This window comes from Ranitomeya variabilis, chromosome 6 (genome assembly GCF_051348905.1).
Source record: "Ranitomeya variabilis isolate aRanVar5 chromosome 6, aRanVar5.hap1, whole genome shotgun sequence".
Lineage (NCBI taxonomy): Eukaryota > Metazoa > Chordata > Amphibia > Anura > Dendrobatidae > Ranitomeya > Ranitomeya variabilis.
In genome coordinates this window covers 521,965,876-521,992,762 of record NC_135237.1, presented here as the reverse complement: position 1 = coordinate 521,992,762, position 26,887 = coordinate 521,965,876, and the positions used below count along the sequence as shown (strand labels likewise).

Genomic DNA, 26,887 nt, shown 5'->3' with positions numbered 1-26,887 from the left:
CAATGACAAATGTTTCCAAGCCTTTAGAGTGGTGTAGAAACCTCCAGAATCGGTCGCTCGAGCAGTGGAAACATGTGATATTCTCAGAGGAATCATCGTTTACCCTATTTCTGACCTCCGGCCGAGTGTACGCTTGGAGACAGCCAAAAGAAGCATTCCATCCAGACTGCCTTCTCCCAACCGTAAAACATGGTGGAGGTTCTGTGATGATCTGGGGTGCTATTTCATGGAGATCTGCCGGGCCGATGATATGCCTTCATGGAAGAATTAACAGCCGAGATTATTTAGGCATTTTGGGCGACCAAGTGCATTCAATGGTTCAAGCACTGTTCCCGAAGGGGAACGCCATCTTTCAGGATGATAATGCACCAATTCATACAGCTAGAATCGTTAAAGCATGGCACGAGGAACATTCTAATGAAATTGAGCATCTCATCTGGCCCCCACAATCCCCAGACCTCAACATCATTGAGCATTTATGGTTGATTTTAGAGATTCAAGTTAGACGTCGATTTCCGCCGCCATCGTCGCTCAAAGAACTGGAGGGTGTTTTAACTGCAAAATGGGCTAAAATTCCTTTGGAAGCAATTCACACCTTGTATCAATCCACTAGGTGTTTCCAGCCAGCTAACGCTCGGCACGCTCACTGCTATCTAATTAACGCTGCTGGTGATTAAACTAAAGTAAATAATGACAACATTCAATAGCGCTTACGCAGGTGGTGAATTAACGTGTGGTAATGTGTGGGGTCGGAGGCTCGTGTGGTATTGTGTGGGGACGGAGCCTCGTGTGGTAATGTGTGGGGACGGAGCCTCGTGTGGTAATGTGTGGGGACGGAGCCTCGTGTGGTAATGTGTGGGGACGGAGCCTCGTGTGGTAATGTGTGGGGACGGAGCCTCGTGTGGTAATGTGTGGGGACGGAGCCTCGTGTGGTAATGCGTGAGGACGGAGCCTCGTGTGGTAATGTGGGGGGCGGAGGCTCGTGTGGTAATGTGTGAGGACAAAGCCTCGTGTAGTAATGTGTGAGGACGGAGCCTCGTGTGGTAATGTGTGGGGACGGAGGCTCGTGTGGTATTGTGTGGGGACGGAGGCTCGTGTGGTAATGTGTGGGGACGGAGCCTCGTGTGGTAATGTGTGGGGACGGAGCCTCGTGTGGTAATGTGTGGGGACGGAGCCTCGTGTGGTAATGTGTGGGGACGAAGCCTCGTGTAGTAATGTGTGGGGACGGAGCCTCGTGTGGTAATGTGTGGGGACGAAGCCTCGTGTAGTAATGTGTGAGGACGGAGCCTCGTGTGGTAATGTGTGGGGACGGAGGCTCGCGTGGTAATGTGGGGGGGTGGGATTATGTGTGGTAATGTGGTGGGGGGCGGGATTATGTGTGGTAATGTGGTGGGGGGCGGGATTGTGTGTGGTAATGTGGTGGGGGGCGGGATTATATGTAGTAATGTGGTGGGGGGCGGGATTGTGTGTGGTAATGGGGTGGGGGGCAGGATTATGTGTAGTGATGTGTTGGGGGCGGGATTAAGAGTGGTGATGTGTTGGGCGGCGAGATTATGTGTGGTAATGTGGTGGGGGGCGGGATTGTGTGGTAATGGGGCAGGATTGTATGTGGTGATGTGGTGGGGAGGCAGGATTGTGTGTGGTAATGGGGTGGGGGGTGGGATTGTGTGTGGTAATGTGGGAGGGCGGAGCTACTGTGCAGGGGGCAGGATTAGCAAGTAATCACGATATAGATTATATATATATATATATATATATATATATATATATATATATATATATATATATATATATATATATATATATATATATATATATACACACATACATATATACACATATATATACACACTCACCGGCCACTTTATTAGGTACACCATGCTAGTAACGGGTTGGACCCCCTTTTGCCTTCAGAACTGCCTCAATTCTTCGTGGCATAGATTCAACAAGGTGCTGGAAGCATTCCTCAGAGATTTTGGTCCATATTGACATGATGGCATCACACAGTTGCCGCAGATTTGTCGGCTGCACATCCCAAAGATGCTCCATACAAGGCAGGATGGATCCATGCTTTCATGTTGTTTACGCCAAATTCTGACCCTACCATCCGAATGTCGCAGCAGAAATCGAGACTCATCAGACCAAGCAACGTTTTTCCAATCTTCTACTGTCCAATTTCGATGAGCTTGTACAAATTGTAGCCTCAGTTTCCTGTTCTTAGCTGAAAGGAGTGGTACCCGGTGTGGTCTTCTGCTGCTGTAGCCCATCTGCCTCAAAGTTCGACGCACTGTGCGTTCAGAGATGCTCTTAGGCCTACCTTGGTTGTAACGGGTGGCGATTTGAGTCACTGTTGCCTTTCTATCAGCTCGAACCAGTCTGCCCATTCTCCTCTGACCTCTGGCATCAACAAGGCATTTCCGCCGACAGAACTGCCGCTCACTGGATTTTTTTTCTTTTTCGGGCCATTCTCTGTAAACCCTAGAGATGGTTGTGCGTGAAAATCCCAGTAGATCAGCAGTTTCTGAAATACTCAGACCAGCCCTTCTGGCACCAACAGCCATGCCATGTTCAAAGGCACTCAAATCACCTTTCTTCCCCATACTGATGCTCGGTTTGAACTGCAGGAGATTGTCTTGACCATGTCTACATGCCTAAATGCACTGAGTTGCCGCCATGTGATTGGCTGATTAGAAATTAAGTGTTAACAAGAAGTTGGACAGGTGTACCTAATAAAGTGGCCAGTGAGTGTATATATACATACATACCCACCTTGGAGAATTGAGGCTACAATCACCACAAAAGGTGGACCTACACCATATTAAACTAACTTTTGTTTCCATTATTTTATCCAACGTGTGTGTGTGTGTGTGTGTGTGTGTGTGTGTGTGTGTGTGTGTGTGTGTGTGTGTGTGTGTGTGTGTGTGTGTACACACACACACACATTTTTGTGCTTTTTTTTCTTGTTCTTTATCCGCAAGCCTCCACTCATGTGTAGGGAAGATACACAGGTTCTTAAATGAATATTTGCAGTGAATTTGTGCCGATAAAAGTCACATCCATGGAAATAATGCATTTAACGCATGCAGATTTTGCAGCAGGATGGCTGCAGACAGATGCACGGTAGAAAAGGTGTGAACGGAGCCCAATACTCACACAAGAGAAATGATAGAGGCTGGTAAGACTGTATTAACCGGCAATGTATAAAGAACACGCACAGAGCCGCTCACATAAAACCAAGACACATGACAATAAGGTAATATACATGGATTTATTTACTATATATATTTATACATATATTTATAATTATATCACTATGACCTTATAGTACTTAAAATCCGTTACAGGATTAGTAATAGTCTTAAATCCACAAATACAATATTAGTGCTGTGGAAGACCAGAGGGACGGGGTGCGGAGATATTTACATGTATCCTACATCAGACCTAGCAGGAGGAAAGCGCTATATACAAGGAGAAAAGTGAGGCCCTGTATTTCTAGTCACATATATAAGAACGTCTTCCCTTTGTTACCAAAGCAGTAGTAGCATTATTTTGTTTTTTATTATTTGGAGGCTTTTTTCTTCCCTCTTTTTAGATAACGGATAATTTAGGTTTACCTTTGACCACCAGTTCACCTATAGATATAATCCACAAATGAAGTTTATTAACATTGTTTGTGGCCCTTGAAACAAAGGATCGAGCATGTTGCAGTTTAATAGGCCCAGTCTTTTTTTGTGTGTGTTTTTTAGTTTTCCCAGTTATGACAAAATGCCCAAAGAACGCTTGACAAACATACAGTTAAATGATTAGCCGATTCTGCCTTCTTAGGTCAACAGGATCAAACCCTTTATCCCAGGCTCCTTCTACAGAGTGTAACCTGGCGAGTTTAATTTTGGACAATCGTTACATTGTGCCAGAATGCAACGTACTATTTCAATGAACTATTTCAGACAGCAACGAGCAGAAGTTGGAATACAGCTCTGGGATTGTCCAGAGGAGCTTTATTATTTTATTGGCGCTGGAACATTTAGTTTTAGAAAAGGTTGTCCTAGTAGAGACAACCCCTTTAAGATTTTAACTTCTGTCCATAAGGTCACTGTAGCATTCAGACCAGGGCTCGACTACCACAATTCCCAACTAATTCATTAAGGTGACAAGAATTCTGATTTTAAATTCTTCACAACTTGCAAGTGACCGCTGTGTTATTGTTGAGCCCTAACTTTTAAAGATTCTATTTAAAGAGAATTTCTTTATTCTCTCATTCCTTAATCCAACATTATAGTGATCGGAGCTTAATATTCCCTGCAGAGGTATGGATTTAAGAGACAACTTGCTGCCTTGCCTGTAGCCACCACTAGAGGGAGCTTGAGCTCATTACCAAGCGCAATGTATACAGTAAGCTCTTCAGCTCCCTCTAGTGGTGACTGCAGGCAGCCAGAATGGAGTCATTTATCAAGAAAATGGAACTAGGATTGCTATAATGATATAAGAAATTAATGAGCCCTGGATTTTGATCACTCACACACCGTGATGTTTATAATGGTAGACATTAAGGTTATAAGTATACATATGCTAACAAATGTAACCCATTGTGTCCTGCTGGCAAAACACTTTCCAGCCTTCCCTGACCAAAAAGACTGGTATTATATGGCAGGAACTGTGACTGAAATGGATGAAGGAGGGAGGTGGATAACTGATTGCCTGGTTATAAGGCCTAGAAGCCATTCCTTTTGGCTTTAAAAAAAAAAAAAAGTTAAAGTGCTAGAAGCAAACCCGTCAAATGAACACATTTCTATAAGAACGACGCTACTTTTCAACATTAAATTTACAAGATAATATACAATATGTATCAAACAGCTGAGTTTTCAGCACAAAAATATATTTATATATATATATAACCCACTGTCACATTGAGAACGGCATGTTACTCGCAGAACACAGAATAAAAAGCTTTGTCGTTGAACGTGTTTTGCTGAGCAGTTATTGCACAAAAAGGCTGATTTCTCTACAGAACGGCTACTGATAGTCCAAGACTGGTGTTTTTTTGTTGTTTTTTTTCTCTTTTATCCTCTTGAGGTCAGAAGACAGTTTGCATATTCCACAAGTAATACAAGTTACAACATTGTCTAATTACCGTCATACACGTCAACCATTTTTGTCAGATCAGGTACTAGAAATGTACAACATATATGCACTCGATACAAAACTACATGAGACTTTCCTGCTAATTTCTCCCCCTCCTGTATTTATATTATGTAAACGCCATTGGAGCCCACAATATGAACCTGAAATGATTTTCCAATGGCCATAGAAAAAAAAAAAAAAGGGTTAGTGACAGCCTCTGGCTGTTTGTTGATGTGGCATCGAGGGCTGTCTGCCCAATATCAGAAGGTCTTGTGCGTGCCCGGCAGGTATTGTGCACCTGTCCTATTATTACAAATAGGATGCATGCATGAGACGGCAGTCGATGCCATGGCAGTGGCACCTCCCAAAGTGAGAAGCGCTGCATGATCCCTTTAAATCCTATGTAAACCTTACAATAAATTTTCATTTTAATCCAGAGTGAAGAACAAGTAGGTTTTTCAATGGGTTGGGATTACCGTAAAAAGTTGCTCAAGTTTAATGTCAGAAAACCTTTGTCTCCATGGCAACAGACTACAAACAAAACATTTTGTAGTCTGATGCAGCAGCTATGATGCCATCCATCCCATAGTTCTTACTAACTTACATTTGATGGAAACATCTAGGTCTGCCCTGGAGCTGTAGACACAAATTGTGTGTTTCCATGGTATCGTCTTGCCAACATTCTAAAATGTAGGATTGTTTGTAGTCTGTTACCATGGAGACAATGGTCTGGTCTACACATTAAAGGGACTGTCAGCATAGAATGACTGTTCAAACCAAGAACAGGTGCTTGGTGCACCCTACGTGTTGCCGAACATTTAAGTGCACCTTCCCACCTACTTTACTTTTTCTTCCATCTCTCTATAATGCCAGAATTGTCAAGTAAAGAAAATTATATGGAAGGAGGTGGGAAGATGCACTTAAATAACTGGCCTTGCCATGATGCACACAGCGTATGTGCTTGGTTTGAACAGTTATTCTGTGCTATCAGACTCACATTGATGTCTACAGCAAACCATTGTGTCTCCATGGTAACAGACTACAAAAACTGTGTAGTCTGGTCCATCAGTTATAGCCCTTTTTCTTACTTTACCATCTTGAATTTGGTACTTCAGCGAGCTTATATATCAGTCCGTCCAGGAGCTGTAGACACAAACTAATGTTTATTCTCTACAGCAGACCTTTGTGTCTCCATGGTAACAGACTACAAAGCAAACGCTGAGTAGTCTGATCCTGCAGTCACATTGCCATCCAACCTCTTGTGCTTAAAGGGAGTCTGTCAGCACAGATTGACTGCTCAAACCAAGCACAGGAGCTCAGTGCACCCTTGGTGTGGCCAAACATTTAAGTGCACCTTCCCACCTATGTTTTCCGCCCTCTTTCCCCACCAGACCTTATCGACAGCTCTGGCTTTATACAGCCAGTGAATGATGGAGATTGATGGAAAACAAATAGGTGGAAAGGCACTTAAATTCTTGTTTGGCCATGCAAAGGGTGTACAGAGAACCTGTGCTTGGTCTGAACAGTCATTCTGTGCTAACAAGACTCTTTAATAACTTACATTGGACAGCAAGATAACAATCTGGAAACAAAACAGGTCTGGCCGAGTTCAGTAGATACAAAAGGGCAAGAAATCTTTGCATACACGCTTCATTTTTGATGCATAAAACAAGGTTACAGTAGAGGATGGTTTATGAGATCTCGCCTTGGACGTCCGCAGCCGTTTCACGACAGTACTGACGTTTGCCTGCGATATGTGCTCTTTTCGTAGACTGGAGGGAGAGATGGATAATTACAACATTCATTGGAACGTACAGTTACAGCTTCACCCAATAGTCTGGTCTGAAAATAGAGCTACCAAAAAGAAAAAAAAAAAAAAAGTAACTGTGGTTAAATATTAACAAAAATACAAATATATTAAAAGGGTATATATTAGTAAGCTGCGGTATACGGAGTCTCTTCTGTACAGGGAGGGGGGTAGGCTGAAGAGATATTTGTCGCTAGGTTTATGTTCATATTTACTCGAAGGCCCAAATTTCAATGTCTTGAACAATGAAATCCTCTTTCTTAGAAAGCGTATCGTTATCAAACGTTTTACATGAGTGACTTCTCCCGTGGTAAAGATCTCCATCCAGCCACAGGGCAAATTCTCCTCTGCATAGGAAAAAGAAAACAAAACAAAACATGGCTGAGTGACACAGAAGTAAATGTGGAAATTACAGCATTAATACATCCAGATTTGGCAGAGCCAAAACTTGTGTCGGGGCGTCCATTATCGTAAAACCTTGATGACCAAGGGTCAACTGTGAAGTCAGAGGACCATTTCCACCAGACCTCAGGGACCGCCAATGATCCCAAGAATGAAGAGATTGCAGCTCTTTGAAGGCTTTTCAGCGGCATCACGAAATGGTCATCCAACACTCATGGTCCAAGTACGGACAGCGATGCATAGACCGATCGCGGGTCTCCAGGCCTGAACAAAAGCCTCAGACATATCGAGTTTGGGTTGGGAGACCCACGGCCGGTGATCGAATTGTGAATGTCAGACTTGGGATAACTAGCCCAGGAAGACAGATTTTCATGCTTAGTGATGCTTTGACACAAGAATTATATCCGCAAATGATCTATGTTTTTCTTCTACCAAGTTCTTTCTAAGGAACTTTCCAGCTAATAAGCAAATTTACAGTGGTTGTAGCCATCCGTTCCGCTGCCATTTTTAGCTTCCCCTGGGGCATCACATGCATTTCTCAGCTATCCCGCTCTACTCAATTACATCTGCCTTAATATGCATCTACTCCCACCGGAATAGATGTAGTAAGATAAGTCATATTTTTTTACCTCTAGTCTAAAATAAATATGTATATATGTAAAAATTGCTGACTACAAAGAAACAAAGATAGAAGGAGAAGAAACGAATACAATGACGCATTTATCTACAGTACATAACCAAAGGCAAGATCTATACTTCGAACAGCTCCGCAACACAAGGAACGTCTGGGCTGCCAACGCAGCGATTAAATGCAACAGTCATCAATGGACAGTGGCATTTAAGGGGTTAAAAGAAGCGATTGGCACTAGTGTCAACTACTGCTGTCAGAGGCCAATAAAAACCATGTAACTCAGCCGGCATCAGTCCACATCCCCCTGACTCGATACCCAACATGGAGTGTTAAGGGTCTGAATGAATTTAGAGATCTGGGTCTTAATGTCAGTCTTCTCTGGTAGATTCATTAAGATTAGGGTTTTGGACACCATTCTTAAAGGTGTTACCCAGGGCTATATTAATTTTTTACCATGGGCCCAAGAACTAACAGGCGAGTACCTGGTAACTACCTGCCAGTTCTACCCAGTACAGACCGCTCCTGCCGGCGACTCTGCGGCTTCCGCTGAAGTCACGTTGAGAGAGTAGAGGCTTTCTATGCTCTGTTGGCGGGGTGTGACTGTCAATATCATGCTGATTGACAACCGGCTCAATAGCGGCGGAAGCCAGCTGTCAATCAGTATGAGATAGGCAGTCACACCACTTCAACACAGCAGAGCTGAATAGGAAGAGCTGATCTGTTGACGTGGAGCAGCTGAATTGTTGGAAGGAGCGGTCGGTGACTGCTCTGATCTGGCACTGGACAGAGCACGCAGATAGCTGCTAACTAGTTAGCAACTGTATGATTATTAATTTTTTGGCTCATAGTGGAAAAATGATTTAGTCCTGGACAACCCCATGAACAATGGGAGTGCAGGAAGACAACATGGCGAATTTATTAAGCGGCGCACATCACTAAATAAATGCGGAGCATCTGATCAGTGACGTGTGCCTCGCCAAAAATGTTACTCTAGTCAGGAACTGGAACACCACTCTTGAAATGCCGTCACTAAATGAATTTGTAGGGTAGGTGAAAGTGTGAGAATGGCATTAAAACGCCAAAACTTATTTAAAAAAAATTGCGCAACTCTGTGTTTTGTGTTCAGTTAGGACCTTCAGCCAATGACACACCCAAGAAAGTGGGCATTTTAATATGAAGGACAGCTTTAAACTTATTTTACAGTCAGCACAAGTCGGGTGTAAGACCTGAGCCCCAATGTGAAAACCCTTCAGGTTCTTTTACACTGAATTCTGGCACTTGTTCGTTGTTTCCCCTAGTGGCTTATGTCCGAACGCCCAGCGAAAATGGATGCAGGTGTATGCACAGACGGGCCGAGCGTCATATACGCCTACTGGAAGTGGACACTCAGATGCAGTCTACTACGTCTGAGTGTCCGCGTCCGGTTGGCGTACACACATGAAAACGATGGACGACCGAGCACACATTCGCTCTGTCAGCACTATTATTGTCTATGGTCACGTTGGCGAATAAGCCAGAACCCCGGTGTGTGCATGTGAGCGAGCATGCGTGCTTAAAAATAAGCCCCAACAATGAAGTGGTGACTAAATGCAATGTCAAAGCACCATAACTGATAACCAATAAGAAAACAGTCATTTACCCTCCTCCTCCAAATGCTAGCGCATCCATATCTCCTTTAATGAAGAACATGTTATCACCTGTCCATTTAAAGACCTATAAAGAAAGACAAAAAACAAGAAAGAGAATTCAAGTTAATAATAAGGCCTCTGCACTGAAATGCCAGTCACCACATCATGTGAATGACCGATGCCATGGGGCGCAGACTTTCATTAAACCTGGTATGGCATTACTTCATAATTATAGTACTTTTCACTGGAATTATGTGCAGACACGGAAGACGACCCCTTGGGCGACCACACAACCAGACATTAGACATGATCACAGGGTAGGCTTTAATGAAAGCAATGACGTTATGGCGGAGAGGTCGGCCCCAAACACTTCCTCTCCTATAAACTGTTCTGTGAATGATCTTATAGTAAGAAATGGGATTATTATAAAACTATAAGGGGAGAAGATATAATGCTGCAACATTACTGACTTGTGGAACCCTCCGCTGCTCCAGTCGTCCCCGGCTGCTCTTCATTTGCCATCATGAAGCCATAATGTGCAGTACTAGCAAATCACCAACCTCAGTGATGCCCACAGGGAAGCTCCTGTCATGGCGGCAAGTCAGGTAATTTTGCTAGGCTCACCTCGTTGCTATATCCTAGCGATAGGCCATTCCTTCCTACTAGTCTACATTATTTTTCATATTGCGAAAGAACACCAAACAAAAAAAATGATTGGAAGCCAGATGTGCAGACTGAACATTTCCAGAGCGGGAGCCCCCTGAATATCACCGTACATCTAGACGAGCCATGACCAACTGCGGCCGATGAAGAGTCATGATGGAGACATATCGGCTGGATACACAACCACCAGCTCCATGACGAGCCATGACCAATGGCAGCTGATGAAGAGTCATCATGGAGACATATCGGCTGGAAACACAACCACCAGCTCCATGACGGGCCATGGAGTACCGCACACACGCTGCCCTTGGTCTGACTAGGATCTCCCAATGTAGATGGCTATTGCTCAGCTGCTTAGGTGGGTGCTCTGAAGTACGACAGCAGGTTACATTAGTAATAGAACATAACTTTCGGCACTCCAAATTGCAGAAAATGATATTTTATATGAAGACTTGAATTAGTTTCAGCCTGTATATGGCCTTTTTCAAACGGTAAATCAATGAAAAAAAAAAAAAAAAATGAACACAAAAATAGGAAAATAACATCACACATAATGATGCTAAATACAGCAGTTAGCACATAGAATATGGAGATTGCTAGTATCAGGTCAAAAAATATACATAAATTTACATATGGTGCAACAATGAACCCCCCCCCCCCCCCCCCCCCGTTTTTCCTACTTTCTCATTTTTATTTATTTATTTTTTCATTTATTTTCCAATTTTTCATTGCTCTGTGTTTTCCCTTTTCATTTTTTAAACCTCCCACTCAATAACGTAAAACATTTCCTTTTGCCAGTCCATGGTCCTGTTCCTCTAGATAGTTGAACACTCACGGTTGTATAATGTATGGTCCTTTTGGTCGTCATTGTGAGCTTGAATTATTGCCATGACTTTTTAGAATCAATTTTCTCGTATTTTGTACATTAAAGGTATCTGCTCTTTATTATATATAGAGCTGCCCATGTGCGAACTCTCCATAGTGGAGCCAACCGCACAACCAACAGTGCCACCATCTCACCGTTGTTGCACCATATGTAAATTTATTATTGTCAAGGTGAAAATATATTTTCTTACATACCTTTGTACTTTTATATATCATATACTGTGAAACAATAAGTTTTCCCCTGCTAAAGCAAATGTAATTGTATTTAAAGATGGCCGCCAGAGTTCAGTTTCGTTTCAGGTTAGTGTCTGGAGGGATGAAGATTCATTTCTTTAGAAACGAAACTGAAGGAATGTGAAGAAAAGGAGGATCCACCAGAAGATGTTAGAACAAATCAGAAAGACTGAATGCTAGCTTAAACCCCGCCTAATGCACGCCTTCCCCTAACACTCAATATAGTATTGTGTATTTTTAGAATAAAGCCAGTTGCTGTGACCGTTACACACGTGTGTGGATTCACGAGCATGCACTGAGATTGAACCAGCTACCTGTCTGACTCATTCTTACCCGGTACCACATGCTTATAGTTTAATTTGGAATGACTGGTGAATGAGGATTTATATTGTCGTTTACGACCCCGACAATTTTGGCAGCCCAACGGGGGGCGTGGCCAGCGATCCGAGACCCTCTGGACCCATGCCTGGATGTCTGTGGATGATACCCGTAGTGGCTGACCTCGAGGACTGATCACCCTCCGAACACGGTAAGTGGCGATCATATACACTGTATGTGTCACACTTGCTAGTGTCTCAGCCGTTATTGGTTTGTCTGTGGTCTCTTTGGGTCCGGGAGGTGACCGGTCGAGTGGTGAGACCGAACGCGATCCTGTGCCACGCTCTGAACCAGCAACTGAGAGACGTTGCATTCTGTGCGTCCTCTGTACACCACACCTCCTCCACCGGTCATTGTACTCCGTTCAACCACCCTACCCGTGACTATTGTCTAGTAGTGAAGTGGAGTGAAAGATTGAGCTAGTTGTAGATTGTGGGGCGGCTTAGAGAAGGGATAGGAGACGCAGCCTCTGTGATATTGTACCAGCTAGGTAATTAAGACGTCCCGAGCAGGGACCACCTGTATTTCTGTGGAGGGCTCTCACTAGGAGACCGCCTCCCGACTGTTTAGAATATCGTGGCAGGATAGTCTGTTAATCACTGGTGTTCAGGTTAGGGACAGAAAATGTTGAGCGCGAGGCTCTTCTTTTTCCAATACGTTGAGCGAGATTCCGTATTGTAGAATACCAGTGTTGAAATCGCTGCCAGCGATCCTGAGCTATAGCAGGGCATAGTATTCTGTGAGTCATGCTGCGTATCTTAAAGCAAAAGAAGTCTGTGCCCCACAAGTTAGATGAGGATTCTGTGGAAGTCAAGGCAATAGTGGAGTCACGGGAGGGCAAGAGACAGTCAAGAAGCTTATCTGCGAGTTGCGCGAGGCTTAAAGAACAAAGGATGAAAATAGGTTGATGGAGAGGAAGGATCAGATAATGTAGAGCCCGTGTTTGGTTATAAAATGCCTGTGAACTGTGATCTTACAGATTGTAAAATGGCCGCCGTGCCACTGATGATGAAAATGCAGTCTCAGCCAGCGCCCTGTAATGGCGGCGGAAAGAGATCTCCAGAAGTGTAGGTGTGTCCTGTTTGTGTTGTGCAGAATCCAACCTGGGTGGAGACCTGCCGCGTGTGTGTGTGTGTACGGACCGTCCTTGGGGCTCCGCCCAGACCACGGAGGATTATAGGAAAGTTTTGTAGAAATTAGGTCTGAAAACTGCTGTAATTTGTGACTTTGTAGAGGATACGGAGCTTTGTATCAGTGCTGTGTAGTGTAGGGGAGGGGCGAGGCAGACCGCTGCGAGATTTCTTTGTCAGTTCTTCTTCTTTCTCCTTATCTGCGCTACGTGCCGGAGAAAGAGGGGGGGGGGGCAGGGAGCTGGGCCTCGCTTCTCCCTTTTTGTGCTGAGGAATGCAGTGATTTTTGTCCTTATCTCCGTGTTTCTGGTAGGGAGGGGCAGCAGCAGGTCGCTGCGCTCGAGTCTCTCTGTGTTTTCTTAGTGTTGTACGCGCTGGTAGATCTGTGAAATATTGTAAATTGAAAGTGAAATCTGGCTGTGCCCCTCAATCCTAAGGCACCAATATATATGTTGGGTTGTCAGAACTTGGTGCGCCTCCATCCTGTGATCCGGCTGCGTGGATCTGTGATGTATGCGGAGTTACTAATTCTTAGTGTAGAGAGGTCTGTTCAAGAAGACCCGGAGTTGTAGCCCCCACCTTTCCCTTGCTAAACGCTGACAGCAATTCCCCGCTCCAAATACAGCCCCCCTTTCACAGCTGCGAGGACAGCAGCGTTTCTTATCAGCTCCAGCCCTCCCCACCTTACACAAATCCAGTCTCATACTAAAATATTCCTTTTAACCCTGTCTGGGAACCTCTCTCCCCAGCCCCGCCATGCAAATTCTCAGATCAAGAGCTTGTTTTAATTAGAGTAGATGACAGACCCAATAAATATACTCTTATAAAACCTATCTCTGTGGGACCTTTCCCTGAAGTTACTGCTCAGTTCGTAATCTTTTCTATATGTTCAGTAAATTTACTGGGGGCAGATTTATTATTACAGTTCTGCTCCAGGATATAATTCCAAGATGATGGTCAGATGGTCCTTGCGTTATATAACTCCTATGCAGATGAATATAAAGAGATGTGTATCCTACTTGCCCTTCCTACGGTTATGATGGTCCTGATAGACCCAGATTCTCCCCCAATAATGCCTGTAGAACCAGTAAAAGTGTTTCTCAAACCTGGTGCCCCTTTTTCTAAAGTCCATCAATACCCTTTGAAATATGATCAGGAGCAGTGTCTCAAGGGGCAAATACAAATGTTATTCGATAATGGTGCCCTGATACCCTGTGTTTCCCCATGTAACACACCCTTGTTTCCCGTTAAGAAAAAGACCCCACCCGGCCAACCCCCTGTGTACCGGCTGGTACAAGATCTACAGGCATTTAATGCAGTTACTGTTCCAGAAACTCCGGTGGTGCCTAAGCCACATATTCTTTTGTCCCAGATATTTCAGGATGCTGCTTGGTTCATGGTTATCGATCTTGCCAATGTCTTCTTCAGCATTCCATTACACCCAGATTGCCAGTTCTGTTTGCATTCATTTATCAGGGATGACAATTGACGTGGACAGTTATGCCAAAGGGGGGCCCAGTCATAGCCCAAGAGTGTCAGGCCTACCTTGCCACTTATGGCCCCTTGCATCCAGGAGATGCTATGACTACCCAGGGAGGGAATTTGCCCTGTGATATAGTGCTACACACTGCAGGCCCCGTATATGATTACAAGACACTCGAGCACTGCCGTACAGTATTACAGACTGCCTTGCAGACAGAGCTCACCTATGCAGGACATGCTACAGGTGTGCTGACTCAGCTTCATGGAGACAAATAGAGACCTGTTGCTTATTACAGCGGCCGCCTGGATACGGTGGCAAGAGGAAGTTCCTCATGTGTTCGGGCCGTGTTGTCTGTCCAGCTGTTGCTACACAAATCTTCAGAGATTGTTTTGAATTACCCACTGATGGTCCACACCCCACACGATGTACATAGTATCCTTAACCAAGTACAACCTCGCCATATGTCCATGGCTGGACAGCTGCGACTTCAGTGTGTTATTCTCATGCCTACTAATGTGATTTTGAAAAGGTGCGCTGTCCTGAACCCCGCTACTCTTCTCCTAGTTCCTATGGATCCAAAGGGGGGAGGAGTAGGTGACATGAAGGTGACATGAAAAAGGACACTCTTTTTCTTTCTAGAATGGATCCAGAGGAACAAGATTAGGTTTCCAAACCATATGATTGTCTAGAATTGATGTCTCAGGAAACGGCTGGTCTCTAGTGTGCCCATTCTAATGCTGATTTTGAGCTTTTTGTAGATGGATCCCGTCACCAAGATGACCAAGGACGCTTCTGTACCAGATATGCTGTGGTCTCAGAACATGAGGTAATCAAGGCAGAGTCAATGCCAGCTCATATGTCTGCACAAGAAGCAGAAGCTCAAGGCGCTCATAGAAGCGTGCAAACTAGCAGAAGGTAAGACTGTAAATATCTACACTGATTCCAGGTATGCTCTTGGCATTGCACATGATTATGGGCCTATCTGGAGAGCCAGGGCTTTCCTGACAGCAAATGGCCACCCCATTAAACGTGCTGAGGCAGTCCAGCAACTTATGAATGCACTACAGCTTCCCACCCAAGCAGGCATCATAAAGGTAAAGGCACATACCAAAGGCACTGATGGACGGACAAAAGGGTAACGCACTGGCAGACCAGGCTGCCAAGAAAGCAGCAAGCACTCCTGTGGCTTCTAGAGTACATCACCTAGACACCCCACCATCTCCATTTGTGTTGAAAGACATCTTAGCCCGGTTACAAGAACAGGCAAGTAAGGAGGAGAAAAATAGGTGGCAAAAGATAGGGGCTTGCTCTGATACCGTCACTGGACTATGGGGGAGGGGTGAAAAGGTCTGCCTACCACAGGTACTGTACCCAATGATGGCACAGGTTCTGCACGGGAATGTGCACCACTCGAAGACGGCCATGTGTGACACCCTACAGAGACAATGGATTGCCCCCGGGGTTTTCCACCTGCGCAGAAAGGCAGGTACAGAGCTGCATGATATGTGCCACACATAATCAGGGTAGGACAGTGAAAACCCCATCCAAACACACTCCCCGGCCCTTTAACCAATTCCAGAGACTGCAGATTGATTAAATTCAGTTACTCAGGGTAGGGACGTATGAGTATGTGTTGGTCTGCATTGATTTATTTTCAGGTTGGCCAGAAGCCTACCCAGTTGCCAAAGCTACGGCTAAGACAACGGTGAAGAAACTGATGGCTGAGATCATATGCAGGTATGGAATTCCTGAAGTCATTGAAAGCGATCAGGGTTCCCATTTTACTGGAGAGATCATGTCAGAGGTAATGGCAGCACTGGGGGTAAGTCAAGCATTGCATACTCCATACCATCCGCAGAGCAGTAGAAAAGTGGAGAGACTAAATGGAACTCTTAAGCTTAAAATCCAGAAGGCAATGACAGAGACTGGTAAACCATGGACAGAATGCCTTCCTCTAGCTTTGTTTTCAGTAAGATATACCCCAAACAGGAAGACAGGACTGTCACCGTATGAGATTCTGTTTGGCAGGAGCCCCAATCTTGAATGTTTCTTTCCACAACAGTTGCAGCTCAAATACCAGGACTTGACTAGTTATGTGCAGGCCTTACATGGACACCTTGCCAAAGTGCATTTAACTGTCTTCAGTTCTCTTCCAGACCCAGACAAGGTTCTTGGACACCATCCCTTTGTGCCAGGAGACCTGGTGTATGTGAAAAAGTTTGTGCGCAGAGATTGTCTCCAGACGAGATTTGAAGGACTTCACACGGTGATCCCGGTCACCCCCACTGCAGTAAAACTTGAAGGAAAGAGCACCTGTATCCACGCATCGCACTGTAAAAGAGACCGAACCAGTGTTTAGTCACAGAAGTGACTGAAGGGAAATGTTGCTGTTGTTTTTGATCTTGAGGTTGGGGGCTATCCTCGCCCCTACCTCTTTGGTCCCTATTGTAAAAATAAGAATTCTGGTCCCATTATTCTCTGGGTAAACCTGACAGCCCCGGCAAATATCTGGCGATTTGATTTCTGTGATGTAGTCAAGTGTCTCGAGACTGAACGGGTGGTAGAGGGAATCATCCAGTTTTATATGTGTGCTACCAGAAATGACAACAATTGTTATTATTGGACAGATGCCGCCTGGAATACAGGAAATGATTGGGGATATAAATCTAGTGAAGCCATGTTCCCAAGGATGGGACGGGTAGCAGTCTTTGTGAGAGAATGCATCTAACAGCCCTTCTGCAACCACTTAGGGGCTGTAAATGGGGTAAAAGTTGTCACCCCCTCCTCCTAAATCTTGAAAGCCCCCAATCTGCTGATCTGCAGACGTTTGTACTGGGAAGGCATTTTAATTATGTATTTAGTAGTGGATACCATGGGAATTTAGGCCATATACAGCTCCAGGATATTAGTTTCAGACCAACCAAGGCCCCCGTTACTAGTACACCTAAAACAAGCCCAGGTGAGCGTTTGCAAAATGTAGTTAATGAAGTGATCCCCATTCCAGGTCTCAGTTGGCAAGAGGTTTTCTCCATAAGAAACACAAACAGCCCCAAGGAAAAACCTGTGGTTAGAATGGGTGAGATACAATGTAAGAGTCCAGAATATCTCTGTAGGATGTATTGCTTGTGCTGCTGCGAATACGCATCTATACACACATGCATTGCTTTTCCCTGACGACAACACCACTGCCTGTGTCATGAATTTGTTGAAAGGTTTGAAGTCCACTGATTGCCCAGATTATGTCCCACTAATTCATAAGGAACCTAAACTAAAGGTTCCAGGAGGAGTAACCGTATTAGCTGACAATTACACCTGCTACAATTCCCACGACACCACAGGTACACTAGTAGGGATTTTTGAGACAGGTTTCTGCAAGGAGAACAGTTCTTTAGATACTGACTTGCTAATTAAACATACACAATATATGTACACCAAAGATACCTGATGAACCTACCAGAAAGAGGAGAAGTTTTGATCAGCTCCACATGAGTTATGAAGAAGATCCACTAGTATATATTGATACCATTGGAGTGCCAAGGGGGGTGCCTGACCAGTTTAAAGCCCAGAACCAGATTTATGCCGGCTTTGCTTCTATAGTACCACAGATGCAGATTAATAAAAATGTTGAATGGATCAAATATATATATATTACAGAGAACAAAGATTTGTCAATTATAGCTGTGATGCCTTCCAGGATATAGTTGAGGGCTTGGGCCCTAACACTTGTATGACCCGTGCTGCAACCCGACCTAAGAGAATTACACTGAATCCTGTCCAGACAAGATCACATGCAGTGATATAAGAAGCTGACACAGGATTGTGGTTGGTGGATAGTGGAGACATTAACTTTTGGGAGTAGGCTGACAGTAATCCTTTTGGGAAGGAGCTGTAGACCAGCATGTCATGTCACTCCCCACCACCAGAGAACCAACCACATCAGGTAGGGTAAGACAGATACAGGAATATTATCCCTGGAGGCCCTCTGACTAGCTAGCTATGCAAAAACAATTGGCTGACCCTGAGAACCAACCTTTCTCATTTTACAAACAAATAATGACAATATGATAGATGTATAAGTACACCTGGGCAGGCCTAGGTAGTTAGTGAAAGCAATCTCGACTGGCACCTTCCTCAATCAAGAAGTAGACCCACCAGAGTACGATGGTACTGATCCAAGGGAGATCCCTAAGTATGTCCCTCTCAAGAGAATAGACAAAACCCCCCCCCATTCTCAGATGATGCCAAGAGATTTAGTTTAGGGACAGTGGGAGAACTCCATGTGAGGTTAGTGAAGGGTTCAGCTGCCTGGAGGCCTCTCGCTAGGGGAGAGTTTCTGAGGTGTCTGGATGAAGAAATCCACCTCCCCTTTTCCCATCACATGGACAGTCTCGAAGGATCTTTCTTTAAGGGAAAAACTTAGTGTTTAGGGGGGATTGTCAAGGTGAAAATATATTTTCTTACATACCTTTGTACTTTTATATATCATATACTGTGAAACAATAAGTTTTCCCCTGCTAAAGCAAATGTAATTGTATTTAAAGATGGCCGCCAGAGTTCAGTTTCGTTTCAGGTTAGTGTCTGGAGGGATGAAGATTCATTTCTTTAGAAACGAAACTGAAGGAATGTGAAGAAAAGGAGGATCCACCAGAAGATGTTAGAACAAATCAGAAAGACTGAATGCTAGCTTAAACCCCGCCTAATGCACGCCTTCCCCTAACACTCAATATAGTATTGTGTATTTTTAGAATAAAGCCAGTTGCTGTGACCGTTACACACATGTGTGTGGATTCACGAGCATGCACTGAGATTGAACCAGCTACCTGTCTGACTCATTCTTACCCGGTACCACATGCTTATAGTTTAATTTGGAATGACTGGTGAATGAGGATTTATATTGTCGTTTACGACCCCGACATTATTATTATTTTATATAGCACCATTAATTCCATGGTGCTGTACATGAGAAAGGGTTACATACAGAGTTACAGATATCGTTTAGAGTAAACACGTTTACAGTGACAGACTGGTACAGAGGGGAGAGGACCCTGTCCTTGCGGACTTACATTCTATGGGATAGTGGGGAAGAGACAGAAGGTAGGGAGCGAGGCGATGGCGATGCGGTGGCTCTGGCGAAGGAGAGGCGGCGGCTCTGGCGATGGCGAGGCGGCAGAATGGTTATTGCAGGCTGAAGGCTTTCTTGAAGAGATGCGTTTTCAGGTTCCGTCTGAAGGATCCGAGGGTGGTGGATAATCGGATGTGTTGAGGCATGGAATTCCAGATGATGGGGGATATTCGGGAGAAATCTTGGAGGCGGTTGTGTGAGGTACGAATAAGTGTGGAGAAGAGTAGGAGGTCTTGGGAGGATCGGAGATTACGTGAGGGAAGATACTGGGAGATTAGTTCAGAGATATAGGGAGGGGACAGGTTGTGGATGGCTTTGTAGATTAGTGTTAGTAGTTTGAACTGGATTCGTTGGGGAATTGGGAGCCAGTGGAGAAATTTGCAGAGGGGAGAAGCAGGGGAGTAGCGAGGAGAGAGGTGGATTAGCCGGGCAGCAGAGTTGAGGACAGACTGGAGTGGTGCAAGAGAGTTAGCGGGGACGCCACAGAGGAGGGTGTTGCAGTAGTCGAGGCGGGAGATGAGGGCATGCACAAGAGTTTTGGTAGATTGTGGGCTGAGGAAGGGACGGATTCTGGCAATATTTTTGAGTTGGAGGCGACAGGAGGTGGCAAGAGTTTGGAAGTGCGGTTTGAAGGACAAGGCAGAGTCGAGAGTTACCCCGAGGCAGCGGATTTCAGGTGCGAATAGAACGTGATGCCGTTTACCATAATATATAGGTCAGGTAGGGGGGATAGGGGGAAAGATGATGAGTTCGGTTTTGTCTACATTGAGTTTTAGGAAGCAAGAGGTGAAGAAGGAGGATATGGCTGATAGACACTTCGGGATTCTGGACAGAAGAGAGGCGACATCTGAGCCAGAGGGGTAGATCTGAGTGTCGTCCGCATACAGGTGGTACTGGAAGCCATGGGACTTTATGAGTTGTCCTAGGCCAAGGGTATAGATGGAAAAAAGTATGGGCCCTAGGACAGAGCCTTGAGGGACTCCAACAGAGAGAGGGCGGGATGAGGAGATGGTGTGGGAGTGGGAAACACTAAATGTGCGGTCGGAAAGGTATGAGGCAATCCAGGACAGGGCGAGGTCTTTGATACCAAGGGAAGAAAGAATCTGTAGCAGTAGGCAGTGATCGACTGTCGAAAGCAGAGGACAGGTCAAGAAGGAGGAGGATGGAGAACTGTCTGTTAGCTTTGGCTGTGACTAAGTAATTAGTAATTTTGGTCAGAGCAGTTTTGGTGGAGTGGTGGGGGCGGAAGCCAGATTGGAGGTTGTCAAGGAGAGAGTTAGATGAGAGGTGGGAGGAAATTTGAGCATGGACATGCTGCTCAAGGAGTTTTGAAGCAAACGGTAGCAGTGATATGGGGCAATAGCTGGGCATAGCAGTTGGGTCAAGGTTAGTTTTTTTTGAGGATGGGTGTGATGGTGGCATGTTTGAAGGCAGAGGGGAAGGTACCAGAAGATAGCGATAGGTTGAAGAGATGGGTTAGGGCTGGAATGAGCATGTTAGTGAGGTTGGGGAGCAGGTGGGAGGGGATGGGGTCAAGTGCAGAGGTGGCGAGTTGCGATTTGGAAAAGAGGCGAGTAAGCTCTGCTTCAGTGATGTTGGAGAGGGAGGTTATTAGGGAAGGGCAGAGGTCTGGTATATGGAGTGGTTGGGGTGGTGGAACAGTTAGGGTTTGCCTTGTTTGGTCGATCTTGGTTTTGAAGTAGGTGGCAAAGTCCTCGGAAGAGATGAGGGGAGTTGGAGGTGGCAGTGGTGGGCGGAGGAGGGAGGTAAATGTGCTGAATAGTTGTTTTGGGTTATAGGATAGTGAAGATACAAGGTTAGTGAAATAGGTCTGTTTAGCAGAGGTGAGGGCTAATTTGAAGTCAAATGTAGCTTGTTTGAAGGCAGTGAAGTCGTCTGGCAGGCGTGTTTTCTTCCAAGCCACTCCGCAACCCTGGATGCTTGTCGAAGTTTTTTTGTGAGATTGTGATGCCAAGGTTGCCTATTGGTTCGTCGCACTGTGCCATGCATGAGAGGGGCGACTGAGTCTATGGCTGATGTGAGGGTGGAGTTATAAAAAGTGGTGGTGCTGTCCGTGTCGTGGAGTGAAGATATGGAGGAGAGAGGTAGAAGAGAGTGTGAATGTCTAGATGTGCGAGGTTTCTGTAAATTTATGTACATATTTCCAGTGTTTTCTGATCTGATACTAGCAATCTCCATATTCTATTTGCTAACTACTGTATTTAGCTTCATTATGTTTGATGTTATTTTCCCATTTTTGTTTATTATTTGTTTTCTTTTTTTTTCATGATTCATACTCACCTTGAAAAAGGCCACATACAGGCCGAAACGTTGGGCTTAATGTCTGTAATTTAAGTCTTCATATAAAATATCATTTTCTGCCATTTGGAGTGCTGAAGTTTATGTCCTATTAGTATCTCCCAATAACTTTCACTGCTCCACAGATACAAAGTGCAAACTAGCACAACCTAGATAAAGCGGTATTCCCACCTGATAATTACAATGACCCCAGAAAAAGAAGAAAAACTCACCTTAAATTCAGGGCAGAAAGTGAACAAGAACGTTTCCCCGGTGCCATAGAAACAATCGCTTATTTTAAATGGTTCAGAAGCCAAAGCCCCAAAAATCTGAAAATGAACATCAAAGCCATTGTTTTGGTTTTTTTGTAGAAAAGGTGTAAACAATTAATTGCAATCCTTTATTAACATTTCTCGTCACAGTAAATGGTGAGCGGTGACATTTATACGAGTATTGGACTGACATGATAATCGGATATTCAGTCTCAATGTTCAGGCAAAAAGCCAAATGTGAAAACTTGGATGGATCATAAACATTTCATAATTTAATTTTATAGTTTACTCTTTTACACATTATTTCCATTGAGTCACTAATTGCCGGCACAATTAAGGAAATTTTAATGATCTCTAGTCAACATCCTCTGTAAGTTAATTAATGCGGAGGATGACTAGATCATTTAATAAGGAATTTAACTACGAAAGTCACAAAGTTCGCAAATACAGGGGTCAAATTGAAAGTGTTCTGATAGAAAATACTTTAAGTTCCTCAATAAAAAATATTTTTGTGACTTTAGGCCTGTTCCTCCAAAATGGGCAGCACGGATCGTTTTGTAACACACCTAGTTCTTCAAAACTTCTGCCACTTTAGAGGCGATGACACTTACACCACACACGTACTGCAGTCTCTGAGTAAAGTGACATTTCTGGAAATCACCATTTGTGAGATGCGCCCAATTCATTAAGTGTTGTACGTGGCTTAATAAATTAGGTGGATCTTCTCCTGCACGCCCATCATTAAGTCATACGAATGCCATTTTTAATGTTTCAGATCTTTAGAAAGCTGAATACTTCTGTCCCGCAACAAGATGAACATTTAGCGTGTGCCAATACAATGCCTTTTTTAGGCCATGTTCACACAAGCCGAAGAACTGTCAGTTTTCTGCTGTGTTTTCCTGCAGGTGTCAAGTCAATGGTGGCTGTAGCACATCCCCGGGACTGACTGACAACCGGCCCTAATGCTGAGCTGTTGTCAGTCAGGGCCGGCATTCTGTATACATAGAGTGATGACAAACTGCACCGATGCCGCCACCGTGACCGAAAGCCAAATGCGACCAGGAGGAATAAAGTTACATTTCCTCCTGGCAGCGGGGCTCTCGGTGTCGGCGTTAAACAGTGCAAGAACACTATTAACCAGCAGATTAACACCATAATTGCATGTTAATCGCATTATTTTAAGGTCACAGTTCACAGCAAAGTTGGGTCAGAAATGTGCACTTTTACAAACTTTAAAATTGTGTGCATTTATGGGGAGTATTGGTTCCCGCAGGTGCAAATTTAAAGGGGTGATCCCATGTACAATATTTAGCATCCGTCCACAAGACAGCTGTTTCCTCACGGTAAACAGAGGCTTAGGCTACTTTCACACTAGCGTTGTGCACTGCACGTCGCTATGCGTCGTTTTGGAGAAAAAATGCATCCTGCAAAAGTGCTTGCAGGATGCGTTTTTTCTCCATAGACTTTTATTAACGACTCAGTGCGAAGGATTGCCACACGTCGCAACCGTCGTGCGTCGGACCGTCGCCACCAAAAAACGTTGCTTGTAACGTTTTTTTTGGTGCGTCATTCCCGTCTTTTCCGACCGCGCATGCGCGGCCGAAACTCCGCCCCCGCCTCTCACAATGGGGCAGCGGATGCGTTGAAAAACAGCATCCGTTGCCCCCGTTGTGCGGCGCATTCACTGCTAGCGTTGGTACGACGCAATTCGTCGTGCGTCGTCCGACGCTAGTGTGAAAGTATCCTTATTGCACACGCGTGACCACATCCCTTTCCCTTACTGGGGGAGCTGGACTTACACTTGTGAAGCGAAAAACGCTAGTTGGGCATGGGACATTGCACTCGATTCACAAGGAACTTCTGTTATGTTTCTAGCGGGTGAAACCTTACTGATCACACCTCTATACTGTGGACCAGGTGATGAATGTAGTTGGTGGGACTGCATCTACATAAAGCAATGACTGCACAACAACCAGTGTCCCCACCATTAAACACACTAGACTGACCTGAGCATCGCTGTCCTTAATCACCAGGAGCACAGGAGTGTCCAACCCCAGCATGGTCCTGTACAGAGTCTTCAGGCTCATCCCATGCTTGGCAGTACTGTACACAAGCGTCCACGGATAGCCGATCGTCCGAGGAGGAAGGTGCTTTGTCAGCTGTTGGGAGTTAAATACAGAGTCAGGATTAAAAATAGGAAATAGTCTAGTCTAGGGCTACGAGCGGCACAAGAAGACAGTAGGTAGAAAGCCGTCCCTCCACTCATCATTAGTCATAACTCTTAGAAAAACGGGGCTTGGCCATAAGTCACCGTACACCACTGGCATGAGACACGGCCAGACACCTCCGCTTTATTTGCCATGAGAATATCCTAGCGATACGCTAATATTCCAGGATACGAATACCCCAAGCGAGGCTTAAAGTATTTTTCGGACCATAAGACCCGCTGCTCTGCAGATACCGCTCCCCACCACAGCTAGAGCTGATACATCTGGACTATAAGACGTAGCCCCCATTTTCCTTCACATTTTTGGAGGAAAAAAAGTGCGCCTTATGGTCCAAAAAATATGGTAATCAATGAGGTCTTCTGCTCCTCAGAGGAAAGACTTCTTATTTCCCCCTAGGTAGTGGGCCAACGATGGACACGGGATGTGTCGGCCGGCTGCTCTGACTGACAAATGCCATTTTTGTAAGTGACATCACAGGCTTTATCCATAGGAGATGGCAATCGCCCCCAAACACTAGCAGTACCCCCTCGTTACACATGGTTGTGTCACTGTGAGCGGTCATGAATCCCAATGGCTAGGGATAGCACAGGACAAGCAAAGTACAAATATATTACGGACGAGCTCTAGGGTGATGGAACCTGGGCTGACCGCTGCCCTACGCCTGACAAACGCAACTAGAGATAGCCAGGGAGCGTGCCTACGTTGGTTCTAGACGCCACGCACCAGCCTAAGAGCTAACTAGCACTGCAGAGAAAATAAAGACCTCACTTGCCTCCAGCGTAATGAACCCCAAAAGATATAGTTGCCCCCCACATGTATTGACGGTGAAATGAGAGGAAGGCACACACAGAGATGATATATATAGTTTTAGCAAATTGAGGCCCGCTGTAAACTAGAAAGCAGAACGATACAAAAGGGGACTGAGCGGTCAGCAAAAAACCCTAATCAAAAAAACCATCCTGAGATTACAAGAACCCATGTGCCAACTCATGGCACATGGGGAGAACCTCAGTCCACTAGAGCTACCAGCTAGCATAGAGACATAATAAGCAAGCTGGACAAAAAACCAAACAACTGAAAATCAGCACTTAGCTTATCCTGAAAGATCTGGGAGCAGGTAGGCAGGAACCAAACAGAGCACATCTGAATACATTGATAGCCGGCAAGGGAAATGACAGAAAGGCCAGATAAAATAGGAAACACCCAGCCACTGATGGACAGGTGGAAACCAAAGGCCGCAACCCACCAAAGTCACCCAGTACCAGCAGTAACCACCAGAGGGAGCCCACAAACAGAATCCACAACAGTACCCCCCCCTTGAGGAGGGGTCACCGAACCCTCACGAGAACCCCCAGGGCGATCAGGGTGAGCTCTATGGAAGGCGCGGACCAAATCAGTCGCATGAACATCGGAGGCGACCACCCAGGAATTATCCTCCTGACCATAACCCTTCCACTTAACCAAATACTGGAGTTTGCGTCTGGAAACACGAGAATCCAAGATCTTCTCAACAACATACTCCAATTCTCCCTCCACCAGCACCGGAGCAGGAGGCTCAACCGAAGGAACAACGGGCACCTCATACCTCCGCAACAACGACCGATGGAACACATTATGAATAGCAAACGATGCTGGGAGATCCAAACGAAAAGATACAGGGTTAAGAATCTCCGAGATCCTATAAGGACCGATGAACCGAGGCTTGAACTTAGGAGAAGAGACCTTCATAGGGACAAAACGAGAAGACAACCACACCAAATCCCCAACAAGAAGTCGGGGACCCACGCGGCGACGGCGATTAGCAAACTGCTGAGTCTTCTCCTGAGATAACTTCAAATTGTCCACCACCTGATTCCAAATCTGATGTAGCCTGTCCACCACCACGTCCACTCCAGGACAATCCGAAGGCTCCACCTGACCAGAGGAAAAACGAGGATGAAACCCCGAATTACAAAAAAAAGGAGAGACCAACGTGGCCGAACTAGCTCGATTATTAAGAGCAAATTCGGCCAGTGGCAAAAAAGCAACCCAGTCATCTTGATCAGCAGAAACAAAACACCTCAAATAAGTTTCCAAGGTCTGATTAGTTCGCTCCGTCTGGCCATTCGTCTGAGGATGGAATGCAGACGAGAAAGACAAATCAATGCCCATCTTGGCACAAAACGTCCGCCAAAATCTAGACACAAACTGGGATCCCCTGTCAGAAACGATATTCTCCGGAATCCCATGCAAACGAACCACGTTCTGAAAAAATAAAGGGACCAACTCAGAGGAGGAAGGCAACTTAGGCAAGGGCACCAAATGAACCATCTTAGAAAAGCGGTCACACACAACCCAGATAACCCAGATAACGGACATTTTCTGTGAAACCGGGAGATCAGAAATAAAATCCATGGAAATGTGCGTCCAAGGCCTCTTCGGGATGGGCAAGGATAACAACAACCCACTGGCCCGAGAACAGCAAGGCTTAGCTCGAGCACACACTTCACAAGACTGCACAAAGGTACGCACATCCCTAGACAAGGAAGGCCACCAAAAAGACCTGGCCACCAAGTCTCTAGTACCAAATATTCCAGGATGACCAGCCAACACAGAAGAATGGACC

At 45.2% G+C, this 26,887-nt stretch overlaps 1 protein-coding gene across 5 annotated transcripts in view; it reads right to left on the bottom strand.

Annotated features, from left to right (window-relative positions):
• Nucleotides 1-3,254: 3,254 nt before the first annotated feature.
• OXR1 (oxidation resistance 1) overlaps nt 3,255-26,887 on the bottom strand; it is a 578,729-nt gene continuing 555,096 nt past the window's right edge. For all 5 annotated transcript variants that reach the window (XM_077271063.1, XM_077271064.1, XM_077271066.1 and 2 more), the window contains 4 exons: nt 24,061-24,213; nt 22,016-22,111; nt 9,601-9,674; nt 3,255-7,275 (listed from right to left, as the gene is read on the bottom strand). In XM_077271063.1, the coding sequence (XP_077127178.1) occupies nt 7,140-7,275; nt 9,601-9,674; nt 22,016-22,111; nt 24,061-24,213 (459 nt within the window). In that variant the 3' untranslated portion in view covers nt 3,255-7,139. The remainder of the gene's footprint in view (nt 7,276-9,600; nt 9,675-22,015; nt 22,112-24,060; nt 24,214-26,887) is intronic.